The following is a 19,694-nucleotide window of genomic DNA, read 5'->3' as shown; positions in this document are numbered from 1 at the left end:
GCATCAACCTGAAGAAGGAGACAGTCTTGACCTCTGAAACGTTGTTTTGATCGACATGTCCTACTCGCACACGTAAGTAATTGATCTTTGATCTTTTTAACGAGTTCTCTTTAATGAAATCATTACAATCCAGCAGTGTCCGTGACTGTACATCACCATAAAGTTGGTTCTCCTTTTGATCACCCTGTATTCTTATTTGTATCGAACTGCAGTAACTACAGTTTCTGAATTACATACACTGAATTGGTGATTTTTTTCAGGAAACCATGCAGAGTGAGAGAGGGAAAAAACAGAGAGGGAAGGTGATTTGAAAACTCAAAGTATAAACATTTTGTGGTTTATAAAGCTGACTAGGAAAATGTTGATGTGGGCACATCATATTATTATATTAACACAAAGTAAAAAGAAAAATCCAAGTTATTGAATTGTTGATTTTTAAGTCCACTTTATGCACAGAAAAGCTAATCAGGACTGGATGTACAGTTCAAAGAGGGATCCGAACCACTGTGCCATGTCTTTCCACCGGGTATTGAACCTGAGACCCCATGATTACAAGGTGACGATGTTACCACTACACCATCGGGGAGGCCCGAAACCATATTGATGTATTTATTTAATGCCAGTTATGTCTTACCTGTGGCACATGAAATACCAAAGGATCTGGCATTCCAGGGAACTGGAAATGCATCGTTTGATTAATCCGCTCTGTAACAGATGCCAGCCACTGATGAAATGATATTGACGTGGACTCCTCACTGGGTGGTTCTGAAAGAGGATGGAAAAAAAGCCTTGAGGAAAAATTTGCTTTCCAGGTGCATTTCAAAAAGCTCCTCTCTGTCCATGACAGTGAGGAAGAGAAATATTAATCTGTACTTTAATGCTATTGGCTAATATAGGCATAGTCATATATGATTGGCCATGGTCGAAAGCAAGTCAAAAGCTTAAACTTCGACGAACACGCAAAAAGGCAGTCATAAACAGGTACTAATCCTTATTTGTCCCATGTAGCACAAAGCAATTTTACAGCAAATATAACTATCAACACAGAATACCCTATTGTATACACTTTGAATCTGATGAAGCACGGTGTGCGTCAGCGTGACGTGGTACTTGTAACAGGTGCGGCAGTGAAATGGGCGATTTGGCAACCCTGGAAATAGCAAGTTACGTAAGGAATCAGAAAACGGGAGTGGTGCCATCTGGACAACAAACCTTTGCCATTGACACTGATAACGGTGTTCAGTCGAAATGGCGTCGTGGACCTGTGAACAACATGGTTTTGCCGTAAATGCATTTTACAAAAACAACGACAGCTACGTTGCCACGCAGCATTTTTGTAAAATGCCTTTACGGCAAAACCGCATTGTTCACGGGTCCACGACGCCATTTCGACTGAACACCGTTATCAGTGTCAATGGCAAAGGTTTGTTGTCCAGATGGCACCACTCCCGTTTTCTGATTCCTTACGTAACTTGCTATTTCCAGGGTTGCCAAATCGCCCATTTCACTGCCGCACCTGTTAGTTAAGCCATGTCTGTGTGGCAAGAATCAGACGTTCACTCCGAGTTATCTTTCTTCGCTTGCCAGTCATCTGGGTTTGCGGTAGAATTCCGGTAGAATTGCAGGTTGCAAACCTAGTCAGGTGCAGAGGAAGATAAGCAAGTTGTGATGATTTCTTGTGCGTATTTCAACAAAATACTTTATACTTATTTTAAAGTGCAGTACAGCAGTGATCAAACTCATCTTAAAAAATTTGAATGAGAAGAATGGTGCTCGACAATTAAAACCAGTCACGGTCACTCAACTTAATGGTCAGCTGTTTGATTTAAATTGCCAATACCATCTAGACTACACTCTTGCAACGTTTCTGTACAGCTCTCTCCATTTCAAATGTCGGCTGATCGAGTTCAATGCAGAACCATGCCAACTGTTCAAATTAAATTTCTAAATGTGCATTTTCATTTTCCAACACACAGCCTGTTTCATTCACCTGGTTACATACATGAATCAAGAAATTTAATGAATCACTCAGATTGATCATGGAAGGATTGCCATGGAGTGGCAGATCAGTAGATTATCAGTATTGGTGAATTATATATTGGTACTTATTAGTTTGAATTCCATATAAGTACACCTATCAAATATACAGGGTGATTCTTTATGTAGTTCACAACTTCAATAATTTATAATTATTTATTGGAACTACATACAGACTTGGTTTATATGTCATTATGCAGCAAAACACTTCAAGTTTTTTATTAGAAATCTGTTATGGTTCAATGTGTGCACAGTTGGTCATCCTGGACACATCCCAACGAAAGTCAATTTCCTGCCAAACATTAACCAGCATTTCAGGGGTAACATTAGCGATGGCTGTTGTGATGCGATCTTGAAGTTCATGAAGATTATGAGGTAGGGGAGGGTTGTACACCCTATCTTTCACAAACCCCCACAAAAAAAAAGTCGAGTGGAGTGTAATCTGGAGACCGTGGCGGCCAGGCAATGGGTCCACCACGACCTATCCACTTGTCTGGGATAGACCGGTGTCGCCGCATGTGATCAACTCCGCAACTACACACTACGTGAGTCAAAACTTGAAGTGTCTTGCTGCATAATGACATATAAACCAAGTCTGTATGTGGTTCCAATAACTAATTATAATTTATTGAAGTTGTAAACTTCACAGGCACTTTTGTAGTTAGCATGGTACACTTCAAACACACAATGGTCATTGTGCTTAATATATTTTATCAATCCATCATTCATTCTGATCATCATGTTTAACTAGACATGTGGGTAATGGTTCTGATTGTTCTATGATTTTCTTCAAATTCTGCTAGCAAGAAGACTCATTATCATAGAATTTTGGCAATCATCCTCACATGAAATTTGAACCTTCCTTAACCTTTTAACATAAAAGCCCGAGTATACTCGGGTTTCTAATTTCCACGAAAATATAATATCCCGAGTATATTCGGGGTAACTTCTTTTTATCCGTACACATTTTAAAAGGACGATTATTCTCGTTTTTCTATGTTTCTGCATGTTTCCGCTAGATAGTGCTGTTGAAGTTGTTGTTTACTTGTCTTTCCGGTAGATGTCACTAATCTCCTTCTTTTGATGTTTATTTTCGTCTACGGCATAGGTGTGAAAAAGTCAGTTAGGGTGCCTTTGTTTTCTTACGTGTTTCTTGGTGGTATTCTTCTTCTTTTGTGAAAATGGAGAGTGAAGAAGAGCTTGATATTCAGTTTAACGGTTCAGATAGCTCCGAAGAAAGTCATGAAGAAAGTTCAGAAGTAAGTGATGTGTCAGATTCATCGGAAACTGACTTTGCAAGTGCCAGACAGTGTGCGTGATGCTAGAGAAAAGAAGGCTAGAAGAGAATCCAGATACATATGTGAGGAATGCAGTGTAGCTTTGTGCATTGATCCATGTTTCAGGGCTTATCACACAGTCAGTAACATATAAACAATGTATTTCACATTTAGTGGGTACACTTATACACGTTTTAGGACTAATGACAAAGTCCCTATAATATAAACAATTGTTTTCAAGTTCACTAATTAGTGTTTCAGTGCTATTTTGTGTTTATTTTGATTATTAAAATAACTTACCTTGATTTTTTAACAAGTTCTATTGGTAATATTTTACTCATTGATAGCACGAGTATACTCGGGATTTTATCTTAGGGGCTTTTCAGACACATGTATCTCATTGTTGAGTTGTCAACAATCAACATTATTATAACCATATATAATGTTCATAACTGATTATTTCAACAGAGTAATAAAAAAATTACATTAAAATCGAAACAATTTTTTAAATAAAATCTGTATGTTAAGAGGTTAAAGTAATGAGCACTGTTTAGATTTCGAAAAAACAACATAAAAATTACCTTACGCAAGCATGCTCGCTTCCCATGGACAATGTATTTTCCATTGACAAGTGACTGTAAGTATCGTAGACTAGTGGGAATTAACGTACAAGTAAACCATAACTTTAGTAGAATGTATTTTGGGACTATATTTTTAATGCTAAGAGAACCAAACCTGGCCTGCCTAACCTAACTATGAAAGCATATATTGATTAAGTAATCGCTAAAACTCTGCAGTAAGTGTTAACAGAAGTAAATCGAAATTGAATCATGTTAAAATTGCATTCATAGCATGATGAAAATGCAATAAAACAAAAGGAACTAGGGCCGACAGGTGAAAAAGGAATGAAAAAAGCCAAAAACACAATGCAATACATATATTACACTATAATTTCTTTTCATATTTACATACTGTAATGGTAGCTGTTGGTTTAACAGTTACACGTGATTTGGGAGTTTTGTTTAAAGTGGGATCCGAACCACTATGTGAATCCATCGAGTATGAACTCAAGACCCAGTGATTACAAGGTAACAACGTTAGCACTACACCACCAGGGAAGCGTGTGTATACCACATGTGTATTTTTTTTTAAAGCAATTTTCTTAACTGAAACCTATCCTTTCCTTGTTTCTTCTTGTTTACATGTCTATTATAAATGCTAGGTATGAGAATGAAAGCTCAAATATATGAAAAATGAAACACCCAGGCCCAGTGAGGCCTTAAAGCCAGAACGTGTAGAGATCAAAATCTTAGTGTAGCACCCAATCCTCTTGACCACAGAAACGGCTCCATTTTGTTCTGTTTCAGAGTACTTCAGAAAAAGAAATGCATTACTGCAATGGCAAAAAATAACTACATAACACCTGTTTGAAACACACTTTGATACCTAACTACACACAATTTACCTTGCTTCTTGACTGGAAACGGAGGCAACTTCCGACTGCCAGACTTCTTCACGTTGCCACCATCCTGCAGAGTGAGAAGAGCCGAGCTCGCTTGTACTACTGGGTCCTCTCTTTTCCTCTTGAGTCCTATGAGCTGGAACCAGCACACAATAACAAACAAACTTTTACTCATAAAAAGTGTTCAAACTAAAATTTACAGATGAGACAGATTAATAAATCGGTACTCTATAGGTAGTGGCTAACATTACCATACCAGTGCAACAGCAAAATTACCAACAATTTTGCCAATTTGATGTATCCATAAATAGGCTACAACTTGGTGAAAAATTCTGCAATTTTGTGAATTTTATGAATTTCAAGGTATAATTAATACTATTGGGTCTTTTATGGGACATTTGCAATTTTATATCGGATCTGTAGGATACTGTTTATGAGTATAGGCAAAGCTTACATTCAAACTATATCAGTATCACCAAAATTTCCATGTCGGAATACTCCTATTAAAATGTGTACAATGAAAACGAAATTGTCTGAGTACACACAAGAAAACTCAATGCTGAACACTATATTCAGTCACTGATGCCAATCACAGCATTTTTTCTAAAAAATACTAAACATTTACTTACTTTTTGGTATTTTCAATTTCTGAAAGATTTTCCTAGTGTATGTGCACTATTTTGAAGTTGTTAAGCAAAAGGAATTTCTCCTACAATTACTGTACAGAATATTGTTGATTTTTCTACCTGGGGAAAGACGATAAAAAGAGGAACCTTTTAGCTATCACAAATATGGTTCTAGGTTTGAATTCAGTTATCACAATCAAAAGTGCATACACATTCCTGGATACTTCACATCACAAACTTTTCAATATATCTGATTTCTTTCTTAAGGAAGGAGAGGAACAGATAAACAATTTGCACTAAGATGATGTGAGTAAAAAATTGTACTATTTTTTTTTTATTTCAACTGCTTCTCACAGGAGTGAATGATTTTGTTGATATGATGGCCAGTTTCTAGCCACCTATTAATTTGATTGATTGATTGATTTGGTGTTTTAAGTCCAGTTTATGCACAGTAAGGTTAATCGGGACTGGACCTACAGTTTTAAAGTGGGATCGGAACCACTATGTGCCTCCACCGGGTATCGAAAACTCACCTATTAAGATAATAAACACAGCTGAAGAATCATGGTCTGCAGTCTCCAGTCATGATTGCATCTTTCGATGAGACAGTTTCAATACTTTAATGACATCCACCATGCACACCTGGAGGTGAACTTCCCCTCCACATATATTACACGGGGAGGGGTTTCCACAACACATCATTAACTATGTGAAGTTTTACAATAACCTTGTTTCCCTATTAATACGGTGAGATCATTTTCTACACAACAGCCAGCACTAGTCATGATACAGTCCAGTGAAACAATAGCTTTGACTTCATTTTGGTACCAAAAGGATTATCTAAAATACCTCTAAAGCAGGTTCCTGGTCGGGAAGCATAGCCTCCGTGACGGCAGCTAAGCTCAAAGGATCATCTGGGTCCACGGACTGGATTTGAACTTCCACTTGGTCAGACAAAACTTCTAAATTATGAACCTGAAAGAAGAAATCAAACTTGGTACAATGGGGACAAAATTTACTGCCTGTTCATCATCATCCTTGGCCGTTTCCTGCCTCTGGCTGGGTTGGCTTACTGCCTGTTATGGAGGAATAATTCATCAGTTCATACACTCATGGTTTATCTAGTTTTACTAGTAATACAACATTTTCATAGATAAATTGTTTTGACATTCTATTAAGAGTGATTACTTCAGATTCTACTTGTTACAGTGAAATGACTACTTTGCATTATCAATTGAAGAGATGAATACATACTGAGATATTGCACATGACAAGATTCAACATGCACATCAGGTGCAAATTGTTGTCACCGTAAGGGATAAATAATACTGGTGCCAAAGTGACCACTCCTGCTGTTCTAGGTACAACAAATAAAATGCCAATGAAAAAATAAATATTTTGTACACTGCCTTACATCTTTTTCCTTCTTCTTCTTGTATGTATGTATGTAGTGCTTGCATTGTAGAATTATTTCTCTTGAACACAATTTTCAAAATAGGGTCATTCCATATCAAATGAACCAATGGTCTGAACCTTACCATCTCAAAAATTGAAAATTTTTGACAACATTTTGAAATCTTTAAACAGCGGTAAATCAAAAACTATTTGACCCAGAGGTTCAAATTGGTGTTGCTCTCTTCTCTTGAGCTTTAATTTCACTGAATTAATTTCACAGAAGAACACTGTAACACATTAAATAACGAGAATGGCAATACAGACTTACTATGGAGTTTTCTATTTCACAACTGCAGTAAGCTACCACCTTTGAATTTTAGTCCTACAGAAAATTTCAAGAATATTTGTAGAGAAGAGCATGATTTTGAATTGCCTTATGATATGTGGGATCAATGATTGAGGTTTCATAACATCTTATTTTCGAAAATAATGATATTATGTATATAAGGAATGTTTGTTTCACAGCTATTATGTTCCAACAATGTCATGTTCATTGTATACCTGCTTTTCTTTCTGTTAAATTGCCTACACTGTTGTAACAGTGACATAATCAAACAAGAATTAATGCCTGATAAAAGGAGCATGTGTTCTACTGAAGTCTTAAATTGTGTTTATGTACTTGTAAGAAAACTTTTCAAGGTAGATAATTCTGCATTACATAATTTAAACAACACTATGACATTTAGAGAAAAACAGAAAAATTTTGAGGAAATAATGAATCCCTCCCAACTGTTCTAGTGTTAATAGGTTTGGAGAAATACACAATTAAGAATTTATCAAGTACAGTAGAGCTCCGTTTTTACATTCCTGGATTTTTACATTTTCCTACATTCTCTCTTCGGTCCCAATAGCGCAAATTTTTCCTGTATTTTAAGTGTTTTCATCTTGATCCCCTGAAAAACGTATAGTCGAGGTTTCAGTTGCAGTACAAGCATGCATTGAGCATTTTTACCTCACCTCCGTAATTTGTCCATCATCTGTTACAGTTATACCAGTTGCTTCCAAGAGGGAGGCATCGCTCTGCAGGACCTCCACTTCCACTTCGCACGAGGAGCCCAGTTTGTCGCTCAGAATGGCAACCAGCTGCTGCGCAGGTGGGCCTGGGTTCGAAGGAATGCCTATTTTGTCCAGGTTCACGAAATAGGAGAATTCCTCTGAGAGTTTCTCGTCGCTTGCAAATGCACAGATGCATGCATGGAAGTGAACACACCTTTTGGAAGCCACGTCCTCCTTGTTGTTGTCTCTTGCATTTCCCTGCAAAATATAATAATTACAAACTGGATTCTCAAAAATCTTAAACTGACATAGTGTGGAAAGTTCCAAAGGATGTAATTCCCATTAATTACAGCTACAGCTAAGTTCAATTGACATCAATTCTGCAGAGAAACATGCTGTGCAATTGTCAAAGTGTGACATTTAGGTTATGCACGTAAAGCTCATCCAGTCATATGTTTCTATCATCAAAGTGCATATTTCTTGGATATTACTAGGGGCATGCATATTTCATTTTTTATGAAAAAACGAAATGTCAAAAAACACATTGTAGTGTTAATTTTTAATGTTTTTGAAAGTGTGAGATGCACTTTCCTACTCTGTTTTGTCACGAACTGGTGCGAAATGAACTGCAAAATGCAAAATAAACTCTTAAACACAAAATTTTGGGTTTATTTACCAACGCGACACCTTCTGAGGTCTGAAATATCCTGCGAGTTATGCAATTCAAGGAAAATTGATTAATTCTGCTGTTACCCTATTCAGAACTAAAGAAAATATCAGGCATAGATTACATACTCACGAAGAAACAAAGCGAGAAGAAAATAAAATATTTAAATATTGGAGAAGCAAAAATGGACTCCTTTACACAGAAATAAACTTAATACTCTGATAACTACATAAATGTACTATTAGAAGTGAAATGTTAATTTTTTGCAATAAGTGTAGATTTTAAATCACATTTAGGATTATATTTATAATTTTAAAACCAAAATGTCTTTATATATACTACTTTCATCCGATTTTTCACCGCTATAACACCGAAATTTTATTTTATTTACCGCTCTTGAACCCGAAATTGACTTCATTTTTGTACTGAAATTTTGCTATTTTATTTACCAAAATTATGTGTGTCTAGATATTACAACCACATTTGTATTAAACTATGCTTATAAGTATAAAACAAATAGAAATTCACTCTAATTGTGTTACCACAATATTCATCTTAAGAACTTTATTTGCATATAAAAAATTGCTCCTTCTGTAGTACAGTCACTGACACTTCTAGCTTGCAACAACTCAATTTACTTTTAATGGTATCGTTACAACCCAGAAGTGTCAGTGACTGCACAATTTATCTATATTCTCTTTAGATGTTAGATTTGCAGCATCAAAATGTCAAGAATATAGAAAACTTACACTGCAGAAGGAACAATTCCTTTTAATACATAAATTAAAGTTCATAAATATACAGAAATTGATTATGTTCTGGGAGATAATACTCACTCTCCTTCAGAAATGCATTTGATGATTGATTGATTGAGTTGGTGTTTTAAGTCCACTATATGCACAGTAAGGCTAATCGGGACTGACCTACAGCTTAAAGTGGGATCCAAACCACTATACTCCTCCACCAGGAATCAAACACCATTTAAAAACAAAACTGCACTTATATTATGTGCCATATAATGAAAGCAAAAATCAGAGAGACACCTGATACTAGAAATGTATCTTACCCTAAATGCTTTGCAACTACAGAAGTACTTGTTCATCCGATCCTTCATTTTGGAAGTCACAAACGAACAATGGAGATATCCTAATGGATGTTTCGGGCTAGGTTTACATTTAACCACCATAATATTCTTCGACACCCTTTGTACAAGCGGACCAGTTGTTTCAGTTGCCAACAGCCAAATTGCCTTTAAAAAATTGGAAACAATTTATTAAAACAGTGCATCAAACCTCAAGTCATGTCTACTTTCAATTTAGTATGCATGCAATTTAATCTTCTCTCTTCGCGATTAGCCAAAAGTGGCAGAAAAGTGAAGTAAAATAAAACAAATCAGTCTACTGCAGAGTTTCATTGTTAAGTGTATAAATTTATATATTGGCAATATTTCACCAGCACACAAAATAGCTGATCTCATTCGAGCAGCCATTGCAGTATTATTAATCTAAGTACACATCAAGGATGAAGTGATTTACTTGAGAGAACCAGGCAGACTATTTTCCAAGGTTTGGTTTCATTTGGTTGTACAATGCACAATATTGAAACTAGTCTATTTTGTTCAAATGCAAGTAAGAATCAGTATTTCAAGGTTATCAGTTTCCACACAGAACATAAGGAAAATCAGTTTTTCATCCACCATCTGAAAACCTATTGATAATTTTACTCAAATGTCATATCAAACCAGTCCTCCATGGTATTTAATTGCAGTTAAATTTTTAGATCAGAATCCCTCCCAACCACCTTTCTAAAAGACAGAACACTCTATTAGCTTCAAACTTATAGTCTACACCAAGTTTAAAAAATATCAAATGGAAATATACTGTCTATGCAGTGGAACTCTGATTTTATTTTTCAAGATTTTACATTTTTCCTGCATTTTACATCCAACCTTCACAGTCCCCTGAAAGACATAAAATACAGTGTTTGTGTGTATACATACAGGGTGGTCCAAAACTCCCGGAACGGTCACATATCGTGAGAAATACACATTGAATCTGAAAACGAAAAAATACGTGTTTAATAAGTGAAAGAAAGCTATTCAACGATATAACACTTGATTCCCCACGGGGGGCAACTGTAAATTTTAAATGGAAACTCCCATTTTGTATTGTAGAATCGGAAAGAGGACTTCATTCCGAGTCCAACGAGCTATCAACCATCCTCCTAGCTCAATTAGGAACGGAGATATGGCGATTTTAAATTTCCACCAAAAAAACACACATGGAAATTTCATTAAAAAAAAAAAAATCAAAATTTCCCTTTGATTTATATATCTCCGTTCCTAATTGAGCTAGGAGGATGGTTGATAGCTCGTTGGACTCGGAATGAAGTCCTCTTTCCGATTCTACAATACAAAATGGGAGTTTCCATTTAAAATTTCACAGTTGCCCCCTGCCCCACCCCCAGGGGGCGAGGGTGGGGAATCAAGTGTGATATCATTGAATAGCTTTCTTTCACTTATTAAACACGTATTTTTTCGTTTTCAGATTCAATGTGTATTTCTCACGATATGTGACCGTTCCGGGACTTTTGGACCACCCGGTATGTATTGTTACTAAGAGCATTTTAAACATAACATAGTGTGCTACGTTGTTTTCTATTATCCAACATTCTTCTTCAGTTTGGGTTTTCTTAGAATGTAAATATAATAAATGTTTCAAAAGTACATATAAATAAATGTCTTTATAATTATCTACCTTCAATGTTTTAAGGTATTTAGAACCACAAAGCCATAGCTATGTTTTCTGACTGGTAACAAATACAAATTTGCATACAAAAAAAACTCCCAAATTGAAGTCACAAATAACCCACAGAGTGGGTACCCCCCCCCCCCCCCCCCGAAGCAAAAAGCTTAATTTGCACAGTGATCATGAGGATTTTCTTAACAGTGTATTTTCCTATGTAAAAGCTGTCAACATGGACTTCTTGGACAGGGCTTCACAAATACATATTTCTAAGGATGGGTGTCATCCTCCCCTGGATGTTTTGTATGTCTGCTGCTGGACAGACAGAGGAATATTTTGGTGGAAAAGAGCCCTTACATGTATTTCTATTCCTTCTGTTACTGACATTAAAATATTTCATTACATTCTCAATCTGTTTGAATTTAGATATGATTGATTTACAAATAAAACCTGTTAACAAAGAGAAGTTAGCAGTTTTGGCATGAGAAGCTTTTCGATATCACATCCCATATCATAATGACAAACAAGAACAAGAATGCAATACCTGCTTCATTTCATGGCTGACATTCAAGGACGACAAAGCAGAATTCTTTAACGTCAATGCTTGAGCCTCTGAGTAACATCGCATTGCTGCCTGTATGTGGTGGCAACTGGATATTGGAATAGGACCAGCCTTTTCCTGAAAACGAAAAACCCGATTCAAAAATTAACAAGAGCAGAATACCAAACATAACAACAATTCAACTGCAGATGGATTTTAGGCTATTTGTACATTAAATTGCATTCCTACTATGAATGAAATCCTTTCCAATTTATGTACTACAGCGTGTCCTGCTTATACGTATAATAAAATAAAAATTCATAACTTCTAAACAAACTGTCAGAATGATGTGATTGTTGTTTCATTTTAAAGAATGACTCAGAATTTTTTTTAGCAACACATTCAGTGGTAGTTGCGCATGCGCAGTAGCCAGAATGTCTTGAAAACTGATATTATTAGTTTCTTAGTAGCCATTCATCATGTGGTAGCCACAAGAAAAGGTGTTTTGTGTTTTAACGTTGTCTGAAGTGAAGTCTGTGACACTTGTGCAGAGACGATTTCGTGCACGTTATGGTTTGGGTGCTAAAGTAGTAGTTCCATCGTACATTTCAATAAAGAAATGGGAAAAACAGTTACACAATACCGGTTAATTTCTCAAATTTTGTTAGACTTCCTGGATGAGCATTTCAATGGAAAATGGATAGGAAGAGGTTCGGATTTTATTGAATGTCCCCCACGGTCACCAGACCTCACTGTGTGTGATTTTTTTGTTGTGGGGGTGTATTAAGGACAAAGTTAACTGTACACCGGTTAGAGATTTGCAAGACTTGCGTGAAAGAATTGTAGTTGCAGTAAGCAACATTACGCCGCACATGCTTCAAAACGTGTGGCTTGAGGCTGACAACCGGTTTGACATTTGCCTTGCCACTAATGGTTCACATGTGGAAGTGTGCTAGTTTTCTTCATTTGTAAAAAAAAATTCTGAGTTGTTACATGTTTGTACAAAGTTTGGACAAAAAATATTGGTAAATAAAAAAGTTGTGATTTTTTCTTTTATTATATGTATAAGCGGGACACGCTGTATTTCACCATATAAGGCGGTGACTCTAACTATTTCTCAGGGTGGGTAATTGAAGGTAGTATTCTTTCCAACCTTGCTCCTGCTTAAAGTGGCTCTGGCATTCACCCAGTTACAGGCGTAAGTTGGGGCCAAACTTTGAGGGGGGGGGGGGAATCAAACCTGGGATTTAACTTTCAAGGGGCAGGATCAAACTTGGAACTAAACTTTTGTGGGCAGAATCAAACTTTGGACTTAACTTTCGAGGGTAATATAAAACTTGGACCTTTGGGAGGCAGGATCGACAAGTTTTCCATCCCATACAAAGTTCAGAACTAATTTGCTAAATAATTTACATTTGCACAATCATAAAAAAACACTTCAATACTTTGCTCCTCAAGTTCCAGGAGGTTAAAAAAGTATCCATTTTTTTAAAATTTAGTAACCTGAAAATTTGTATGCCTATGCACCCAGTCTCTAATAAATGGGTACCTGAGGGGTAGAGGTAGCCAGAGCATGGTGCACCATCCTAACAATCATGATTGTGTGGGGTCTGCTTCCACATCCCCTTATGAGCACAGGGGTAGATTGAGGCCCAGGATGAAAATAATGGATCAGCTACCATTGTACGTACCACACTCCGGACACTTTCTTACGCCTCGGAGAGTTGCTCTTCCCAAGTCAGAGAGGAGTGCTTTCAGAATGTCTTTACCTTAACATTTCTACTATGGAAAATCCCACAAAATCAACTCCAAAGATTTTAAACTTCTCACCTTCTTAATCTGAAAAGTATGGGTTAAACAATAACAGCTAACGTTACCACAATGGCAAAAATTGGTAATAATTTACTGATTAGATACTTTTATAAATATTCTGTAGGTGAGTGCATTTCAAGGATATGAAAATCCATCATAACCACACACAAAAAAATGAAGGTAGAGGAGGTAAAAGCTTGCACAGTAAGTTCTGTTGGAGTTTAAAACAGTTAATGCTTCAGTTCAGAGTAATTAATTCTGCCTGAACTGAACATGTCTCATCATTACAATTTTGCACTATTTGGTAGGAAACAATTTTTACATGTAGGTTTTAGAGCTGAAATACTACTGCTAACCTCAAGTGAGCGAAGACACGTTTCAACATAACAATGGACTGCAGTTTGAACCAGCAAAGCTGCTTCTCCATCGAGTGACTGCTCCCCATCAAGGCCAGGCCAAATCTTGATGGGCAACTGAACAAACCCTCTGTAGTCAGGTCCCTTGTCCCGAACACGGACTGAAAACACCTGCAAAGTATAAGATACATGTTATATTAATTTTAGAACTTATTGTAGTACAGGGTGGGCCATAATTAGGTAAACACTTTTGGATGCTGTAAGTTTTTAATAAATGATCTTAAAGACATACCTTTTGTTTACTAATGAACGATAATTTAAAAAAATGTTTTCTTTACATGTAAGCTCGAAAAAAGTTGTTGGCATGATGCCAATTCAAGACAGCGATCAAGTATGAAAGGAAGCACCTTGTATTTGTGTAAAAGTATTTGGAGATAAATTGCCAATCTTCATGCAACGGGAGTTAAAAAAAAAGGCTTCCATGAACGTATACATGATACTCGTCAGAATAAAAAAAAAATAGTGAAGTCAAGCTCACTTCTGTCAGCCATTTCCCATTGACAGTATTGGAGAACTGGATTTTATACGGGAAGTAGTTCCTGTCGAAGGATTCTTCATAACGACCTTACAGAAATGCCTAGATCGTCATCGAGTAGACCATTTAGGGTTCTATACCACACACTGTCTCACTCACTCCACATTTTCATTTATCATGGTTCACGGGAGCACGTGCGTTTCTGTTACACTGATCATTCACACTTCCTGCTTCACTGAACTTTTACACAAGAGCAGAAATTGCTTTTCTAGTGGGAATGCTCTGTCCAGGAAAACTTGGAACTCACTTTGCACAAAGATTAGCAATTTACTCTCCACAAATATTTTTTCCACAATAAACACAAGATGCTCCCTTTTGTCACCATCTTGAATTGACGTCTTGCCAACAACTCCTTTTGAGCTTATCTGTAAAGAAAACAAAATTTTTTGAGTTACTATTCATTACTAAACAAACTATGATAATTTATTACAAACCTAGAGCATCCCAAAAGTGTTTACCTAATTCTGACCCAACCTGTATATCTATCAGTCATATCATAACGCTTCTCTCCTCCCCTTATTCTCACAATAAGCCCATACATAACTTGTATGGACGATAACCAAAATAGGAGCAAATTTACAATATAGAGAATGTCTCCAATTTCTTTAATATTTGGTATACTAACTAAATTTGGCCTTCTAATCACGAATCTGTTGTTAAAATGAGGGGGTCACGTGTAGAAATCAGGAAAAAAGCAGATATAAGTGGAATTTCTTTTTTTAGAGCTGTATCGCATTGTTTTACGAACAAAATTTTAACTAAGCTTGCCTAACCTAACCTTACCGGAAATGGTTCGTGGGGCTACCCGTAAATGCTACGTGGGGCTACCTATGCATAACATACTGATTAGAAAGCCAAAATTAGTTATTATACCAAATATTAACGAAATTAGAGATACTTTCTTACCCTAACCTTACCGGAATTGGTTCATGGGGATATATCAGTTAACTGTTTTGCAATGAGCACATATTGTAACAAAATATAAGTTTTGTAGCACTAGCTTCCTCACTGCTCAAGATGCCATTTTTCTAGAATGATCGAACACCGTTGCCAAACTTACCTCTAATCAAAGTCCGCATTCCACATGCTCTTCTACTTCGTCTTTCTCCATTGACACTCTGCACAAAGCAACAGTGTGGCATCGCTGTAGACAGCGCAACGAATGCCGAACATCACTTGTTCATGTCATCAAACATGGTTCCTATGTTTCTGTATGGACAATGATCGCGGTAATGAAGAACGTAATTTTGCAACATATATAGACGTGAGTTTACAATTTCTACACGTCACCCCCAAATCTTAACTCCAGATACATTACCAGGACTGCATATTTAGTGAGTATAAGAAGTAGGAAAGAAATTGGAGACATTCTCTGCATTGTACATTCTTACCCCAAAATAAATTAAACATTGTCTCTAACTAAAGAGAAAATTTCAACATGTAATAGTTGAGAATTAACAAAATGATGTGAACTTGTGGGAGACTTTAAAAAATGGAAAATTACATGCATGAATTAAATTGCACAAAAGTTAATACTCAGCACACTTCTAGTGCAAGGAGTTATTTACCCAGTGAAAACCTGAGACAGATTAGGAAGATTACCTGACTGGAAGTACCAGTAATTAGTTTGCAAGCCTCAGTGGATAATTTCCTCTTCTCCCCAGCCTCCTTGAAAACCACATCACAAGCCTTGTTCTTGCAGCTGATGCCCCTCGTGCCATTGTACGTACCACACTTCGGACACTTTCTTACGCCTCGGAGAGTTGCTCTTCCCAAGTCAGAGAGGAGTGCTTTCAGTCTGTCTTCATTTGGCATGGTTCAGCTGTGACAAACGAAACGACATGAGGATTGATTATTTATTTCTGTAAAGGCTAGTGGGCATTAATCTATCAAAATATTAAAAATTAAATCTGGAAAATAGAGTACGAAATGCAACTTCAGTACTTCACTAATCATATCAAGGCAATAAAAAAAACTGAAAACATGCTCTCAAGCGTTCACAGCAAAAGTGAGAACTACCGTCAGATTAAAAAGTATAGATACTAGAGTTCGGACTCCAATTAAAAATTAACCAATTGACCTACTTAAAAAAGAGTTATATCAAAATTTAGCTTATTCAATTCTGTATTAACCTAGGAGCGAATTTACAATACCGGACCCCTCCCCGATTTTTGTAATATTTCACATACTCATAATTGAGGCCTCCTAATCACGAATTTGAAGTTAAAATTTGGGGGTCATGTGTAGAAATTGCAAAATAAGCTCAATTGAGTGGTCTGCGATCGGAACAGAAACCCTGGATTTCTCCACGAAAACAATGGTTATTTCAATATTTTACATTTTAGAACGAAATTGTAACTATGTTTGCCTAACCTACCGTGAATGGTTTGTGGGGCACCTTAAAAAAAGTCAGTTTCCCAGCACTTTAGCGACAAATTTTAACTACACAATCGTGATCAAGTGTCCTAAATTATTGACTATGCAAAATATGAACAAATGCCCTGTATTATTAATATGTACCCAACTAAAAGTTACTAAAAAAAACTTACGAAAGAAAGAACTTTATTTCCTACCTTCAAAATCGCCATCTTCCTCACACCATGCAAATTGCTGAACAAGTGAACTCTACGTTGCACAAACATGGTTTCCATACTTGTATATGGAGAAAAGCTTATTTTACAACTTCTACACGCCAATTAACAATTTCAACACGTCACCCCCACATGTTAACCTCAGATACATCATCGGGACTACGTATTCCGTGAGTATAAGAAGTAGGATAGAAATTACAGAAGGGTCAGGTATTGTAAATTCTTACCTTAATCTATGCTAATCATTTTCGGAACAACTTAAGATGACCGGACCTCTCTCCGATTTTCTTCATATTTGGCATACTCACTAATTGAGGCCTCCTAATCACGAATCTGAAGTTAAAAGTTGTCGGAAACGTCTAGAAATTGCAAAATAAGCAAAAATAGGGCGTTAGTTTTCAAAATGGAAACTGTCGATTTTCACGAAATTTTTTGTTTCACAAGGAAATATATATATTCCTGATACTACCACGACACCAAATTTTAACTATGTTTGCCTAACCTAACCGAAACTAACCTAACCACACGTCAATGGTTCGTGGGGCTAGTGCCAATGGTTTGTGGGGCTAGCGTCAATGGTTTGCAATTATTTTGCAATTTCTAGATGTTTCCGACAAATTTTAACTTCAGATTTGTCATTAGCAGGCCTCAATTAGTAAGTATGTCAAATATGAAGAAAATCGGAGAGGGGTCCGGTCATCTTAAGTCATACCCCATTTTCTTTTTCGAGTATGCTTGCACAGAGCAGTCATTCTTGGTTTATAGTCATCTCAGGTATGCAGGGGTATGGAGGGTTAAGGTTATCATCCTTGAGACCAGATAATACGTGATCAGTGACACAAAGGACAGTAAACGTGACAGTAAATGAATGGCTGTTTGCAAACAAACAATCATATAAAGATTATGCAGAAGGGAAAACCATTCTCCAGAAAACATACAGTAAATAATCACTAAGGCTCCGAAATATGTGTTAACATACATAGAAACAAATCAAACCATGTAAAAAAATGTGTGTGTACCATAATTAATTCAGAATTAAACAATTGGTATTTGCACAATCATTTTCGTATTCTAACTGCATTTCTCACCCTCCTGTACATATCACAAAAAGCATTACACAATCGTAACCGTAAGCATGCAAACATATGGAATATGTGAAGCAAACTGAATTCTACAAAATGTAAATGAAAGTCTCCAGATATAAGTGATTGTTGAAAATGCACAACTGCACCTTGTACTAAATTTACTGGTAGCATTGGTCTATTACCATCACAAAGGAAACCACATACATGGAAGTACACGGGACAGAAATTCTGCTTGCAATCAAGACATATATCTTTAGTATGTCTCTTTGACATGTGCACTTATGTAGAGAATACATATGGGTAGAACACATGCAAGATAACATCCAGAAATTGAAGGTTTTGTTTGCAAGACTATATATGCTTTTGTTAAGCGTAGTTTTACCAATGGTCAGGTAATTTCGGCATGTTCTTCTTTTGCAAATACACATTCAGGAATGCCCCTACAGAAAGCTTTTTAGCTGTGCCTAACATCAAAATGTAATGTTTATGAAATTACTAAACTATGAAAAAAATTAAGGGCGCGATCTTTGAAATTATGGACTCAAATGACAAACCAAAAGATAACAAAATGCGAGTATTGTAGGCTATATCGGATTTTGTATTTCTTACTTATCACAAAGAACTGTATAAAATACACCTTTGCACCTTCTACATATTATTCAATACTGCAAGTGTTAGTAGTATGAGAATAACAGCAAGCTTCTTATCATAAAGCTGCCTAAATGGAAATGTTGAATCGTAGTAGATTGTGCATTTTTTATTTATACATTATACATACTGTTGTTTTACTACACTATGCAATACATTCTCACAGTTTCGACTCAATGCTATACCTAGTAATTCTGGTCATTTTTGCAAGGCAGGATTGCAAGTGGTTTGATTTTGAACTCGTACACACTGGTTCCACGGGAAGTGTCACTGCAATTTCCATGGAAAATACAAGTACATCTCCATCACATACAAACTATCTACGGTAATATCATGATATCTTCCTACACTAAATATTGGACTCATACATGAAACTTGGTACTACATCAAATCTATCATGTCTCACCAAAAATCACATGCGACTGTCAGGTAAATATTATGCCTAGTTTTGTCTAGTTTCATATACATATGTATCCTTCGAGAACCATTTGTTACGGTCAACTAGTTGTCCGCCATACTTTTTGCTGTGCTTCTTTAATAAGACGTGTGTTGCTATTGGTGGCTAGGTAATACGTCACAAAAAGTTCATTTAATACGCCTTATTATTGGCATATCATTCTATTTACCATTTGAACTAAATTTGCAGTAAACACAAAAAGAATGTGGACATTTCTACATTTATATTTAGCACGATATTATCAATTTCAATAGTTTGAAAATTTTGATTAGTTCTCTTATACTGTGAGCCAGCATAATGATGATGCTCTCCTGCCCCGCATATTTCATGACAAGACAGGGGTGT

The 19,694-nt window shown here is 36.4% G+C and overlaps 1 protein-coding gene across 2 annotated transcripts in view; it reads right to left on the bottom strand.

Moving 5' to 3' along the window:
* Positions 1-19,453, bottom strand: part of LOC145981211 (uncharacterized protein C2orf42 homolog) — a 29,286-nt gene extending 9,833 nt beyond the window's left edge. Inside the window, exons 1-9 of one of the 2 annotated variants that reach the window (XM_083114343.1) lie at positions 19,299-19,453; positions 16,171-16,390; positions 13,974-14,144; positions 11,809-11,943; positions 9,587-9,769; positions 7,815-8,111; positions 6,252-6,377; positions 4,780-4,912; positions 635-765 (exon numbers count right to left, since the gene is read on the bottom strand). In XM_083114343.1, coding sequence (XP_082970469.1) covers positions 635-765; positions 4,780-4,912; positions 6,252-6,377; positions 7,815-8,111; positions 9,587-9,769; positions 11,809-11,943; positions 13,974-14,144; positions 16,171-16,383 — 1,389 coding nt within the window. In that variant the 5' untranslated portion in view covers positions 16,384-16,390; positions 19,299-19,453. Of the gene's footprint in view, positions 1-634; positions 766-4,779; positions 4,913-6,251; positions 6,378-7,814; positions 8,112-9,586; positions 9,770-11,808; positions 11,944-13,973; positions 14,145-16,170; positions 16,391-19,077; positions 19,203-19,298 lie in introns of those variants that run through there. The other variant, XM_083114345.1, reaches the window with a different exon arrangement.
* Positions 19,454-19,694: the final 241 nt, after the last annotated feature.

The sequence above is a fragment of the Lepisma saccharinum genome, chromosome 29, assembly GCF_977018435.1.
Source record: "Lepisma saccharinum chromosome 29, izLepSacc3.1, whole genome shotgun sequence".
In the NCBI taxonomy this organism is placed as follows: domain Eukaryota; kingdom Metazoa; phylum Arthropoda; class Insecta; order Zygentoma; family Lepismatidae; genus Lepisma; species Lepisma saccharinum.
The sequence above is the reverse complement of the archived record's forward strand: the minus strand, read 5'-3'. Positions and strand labels throughout refer to the sequence as shown.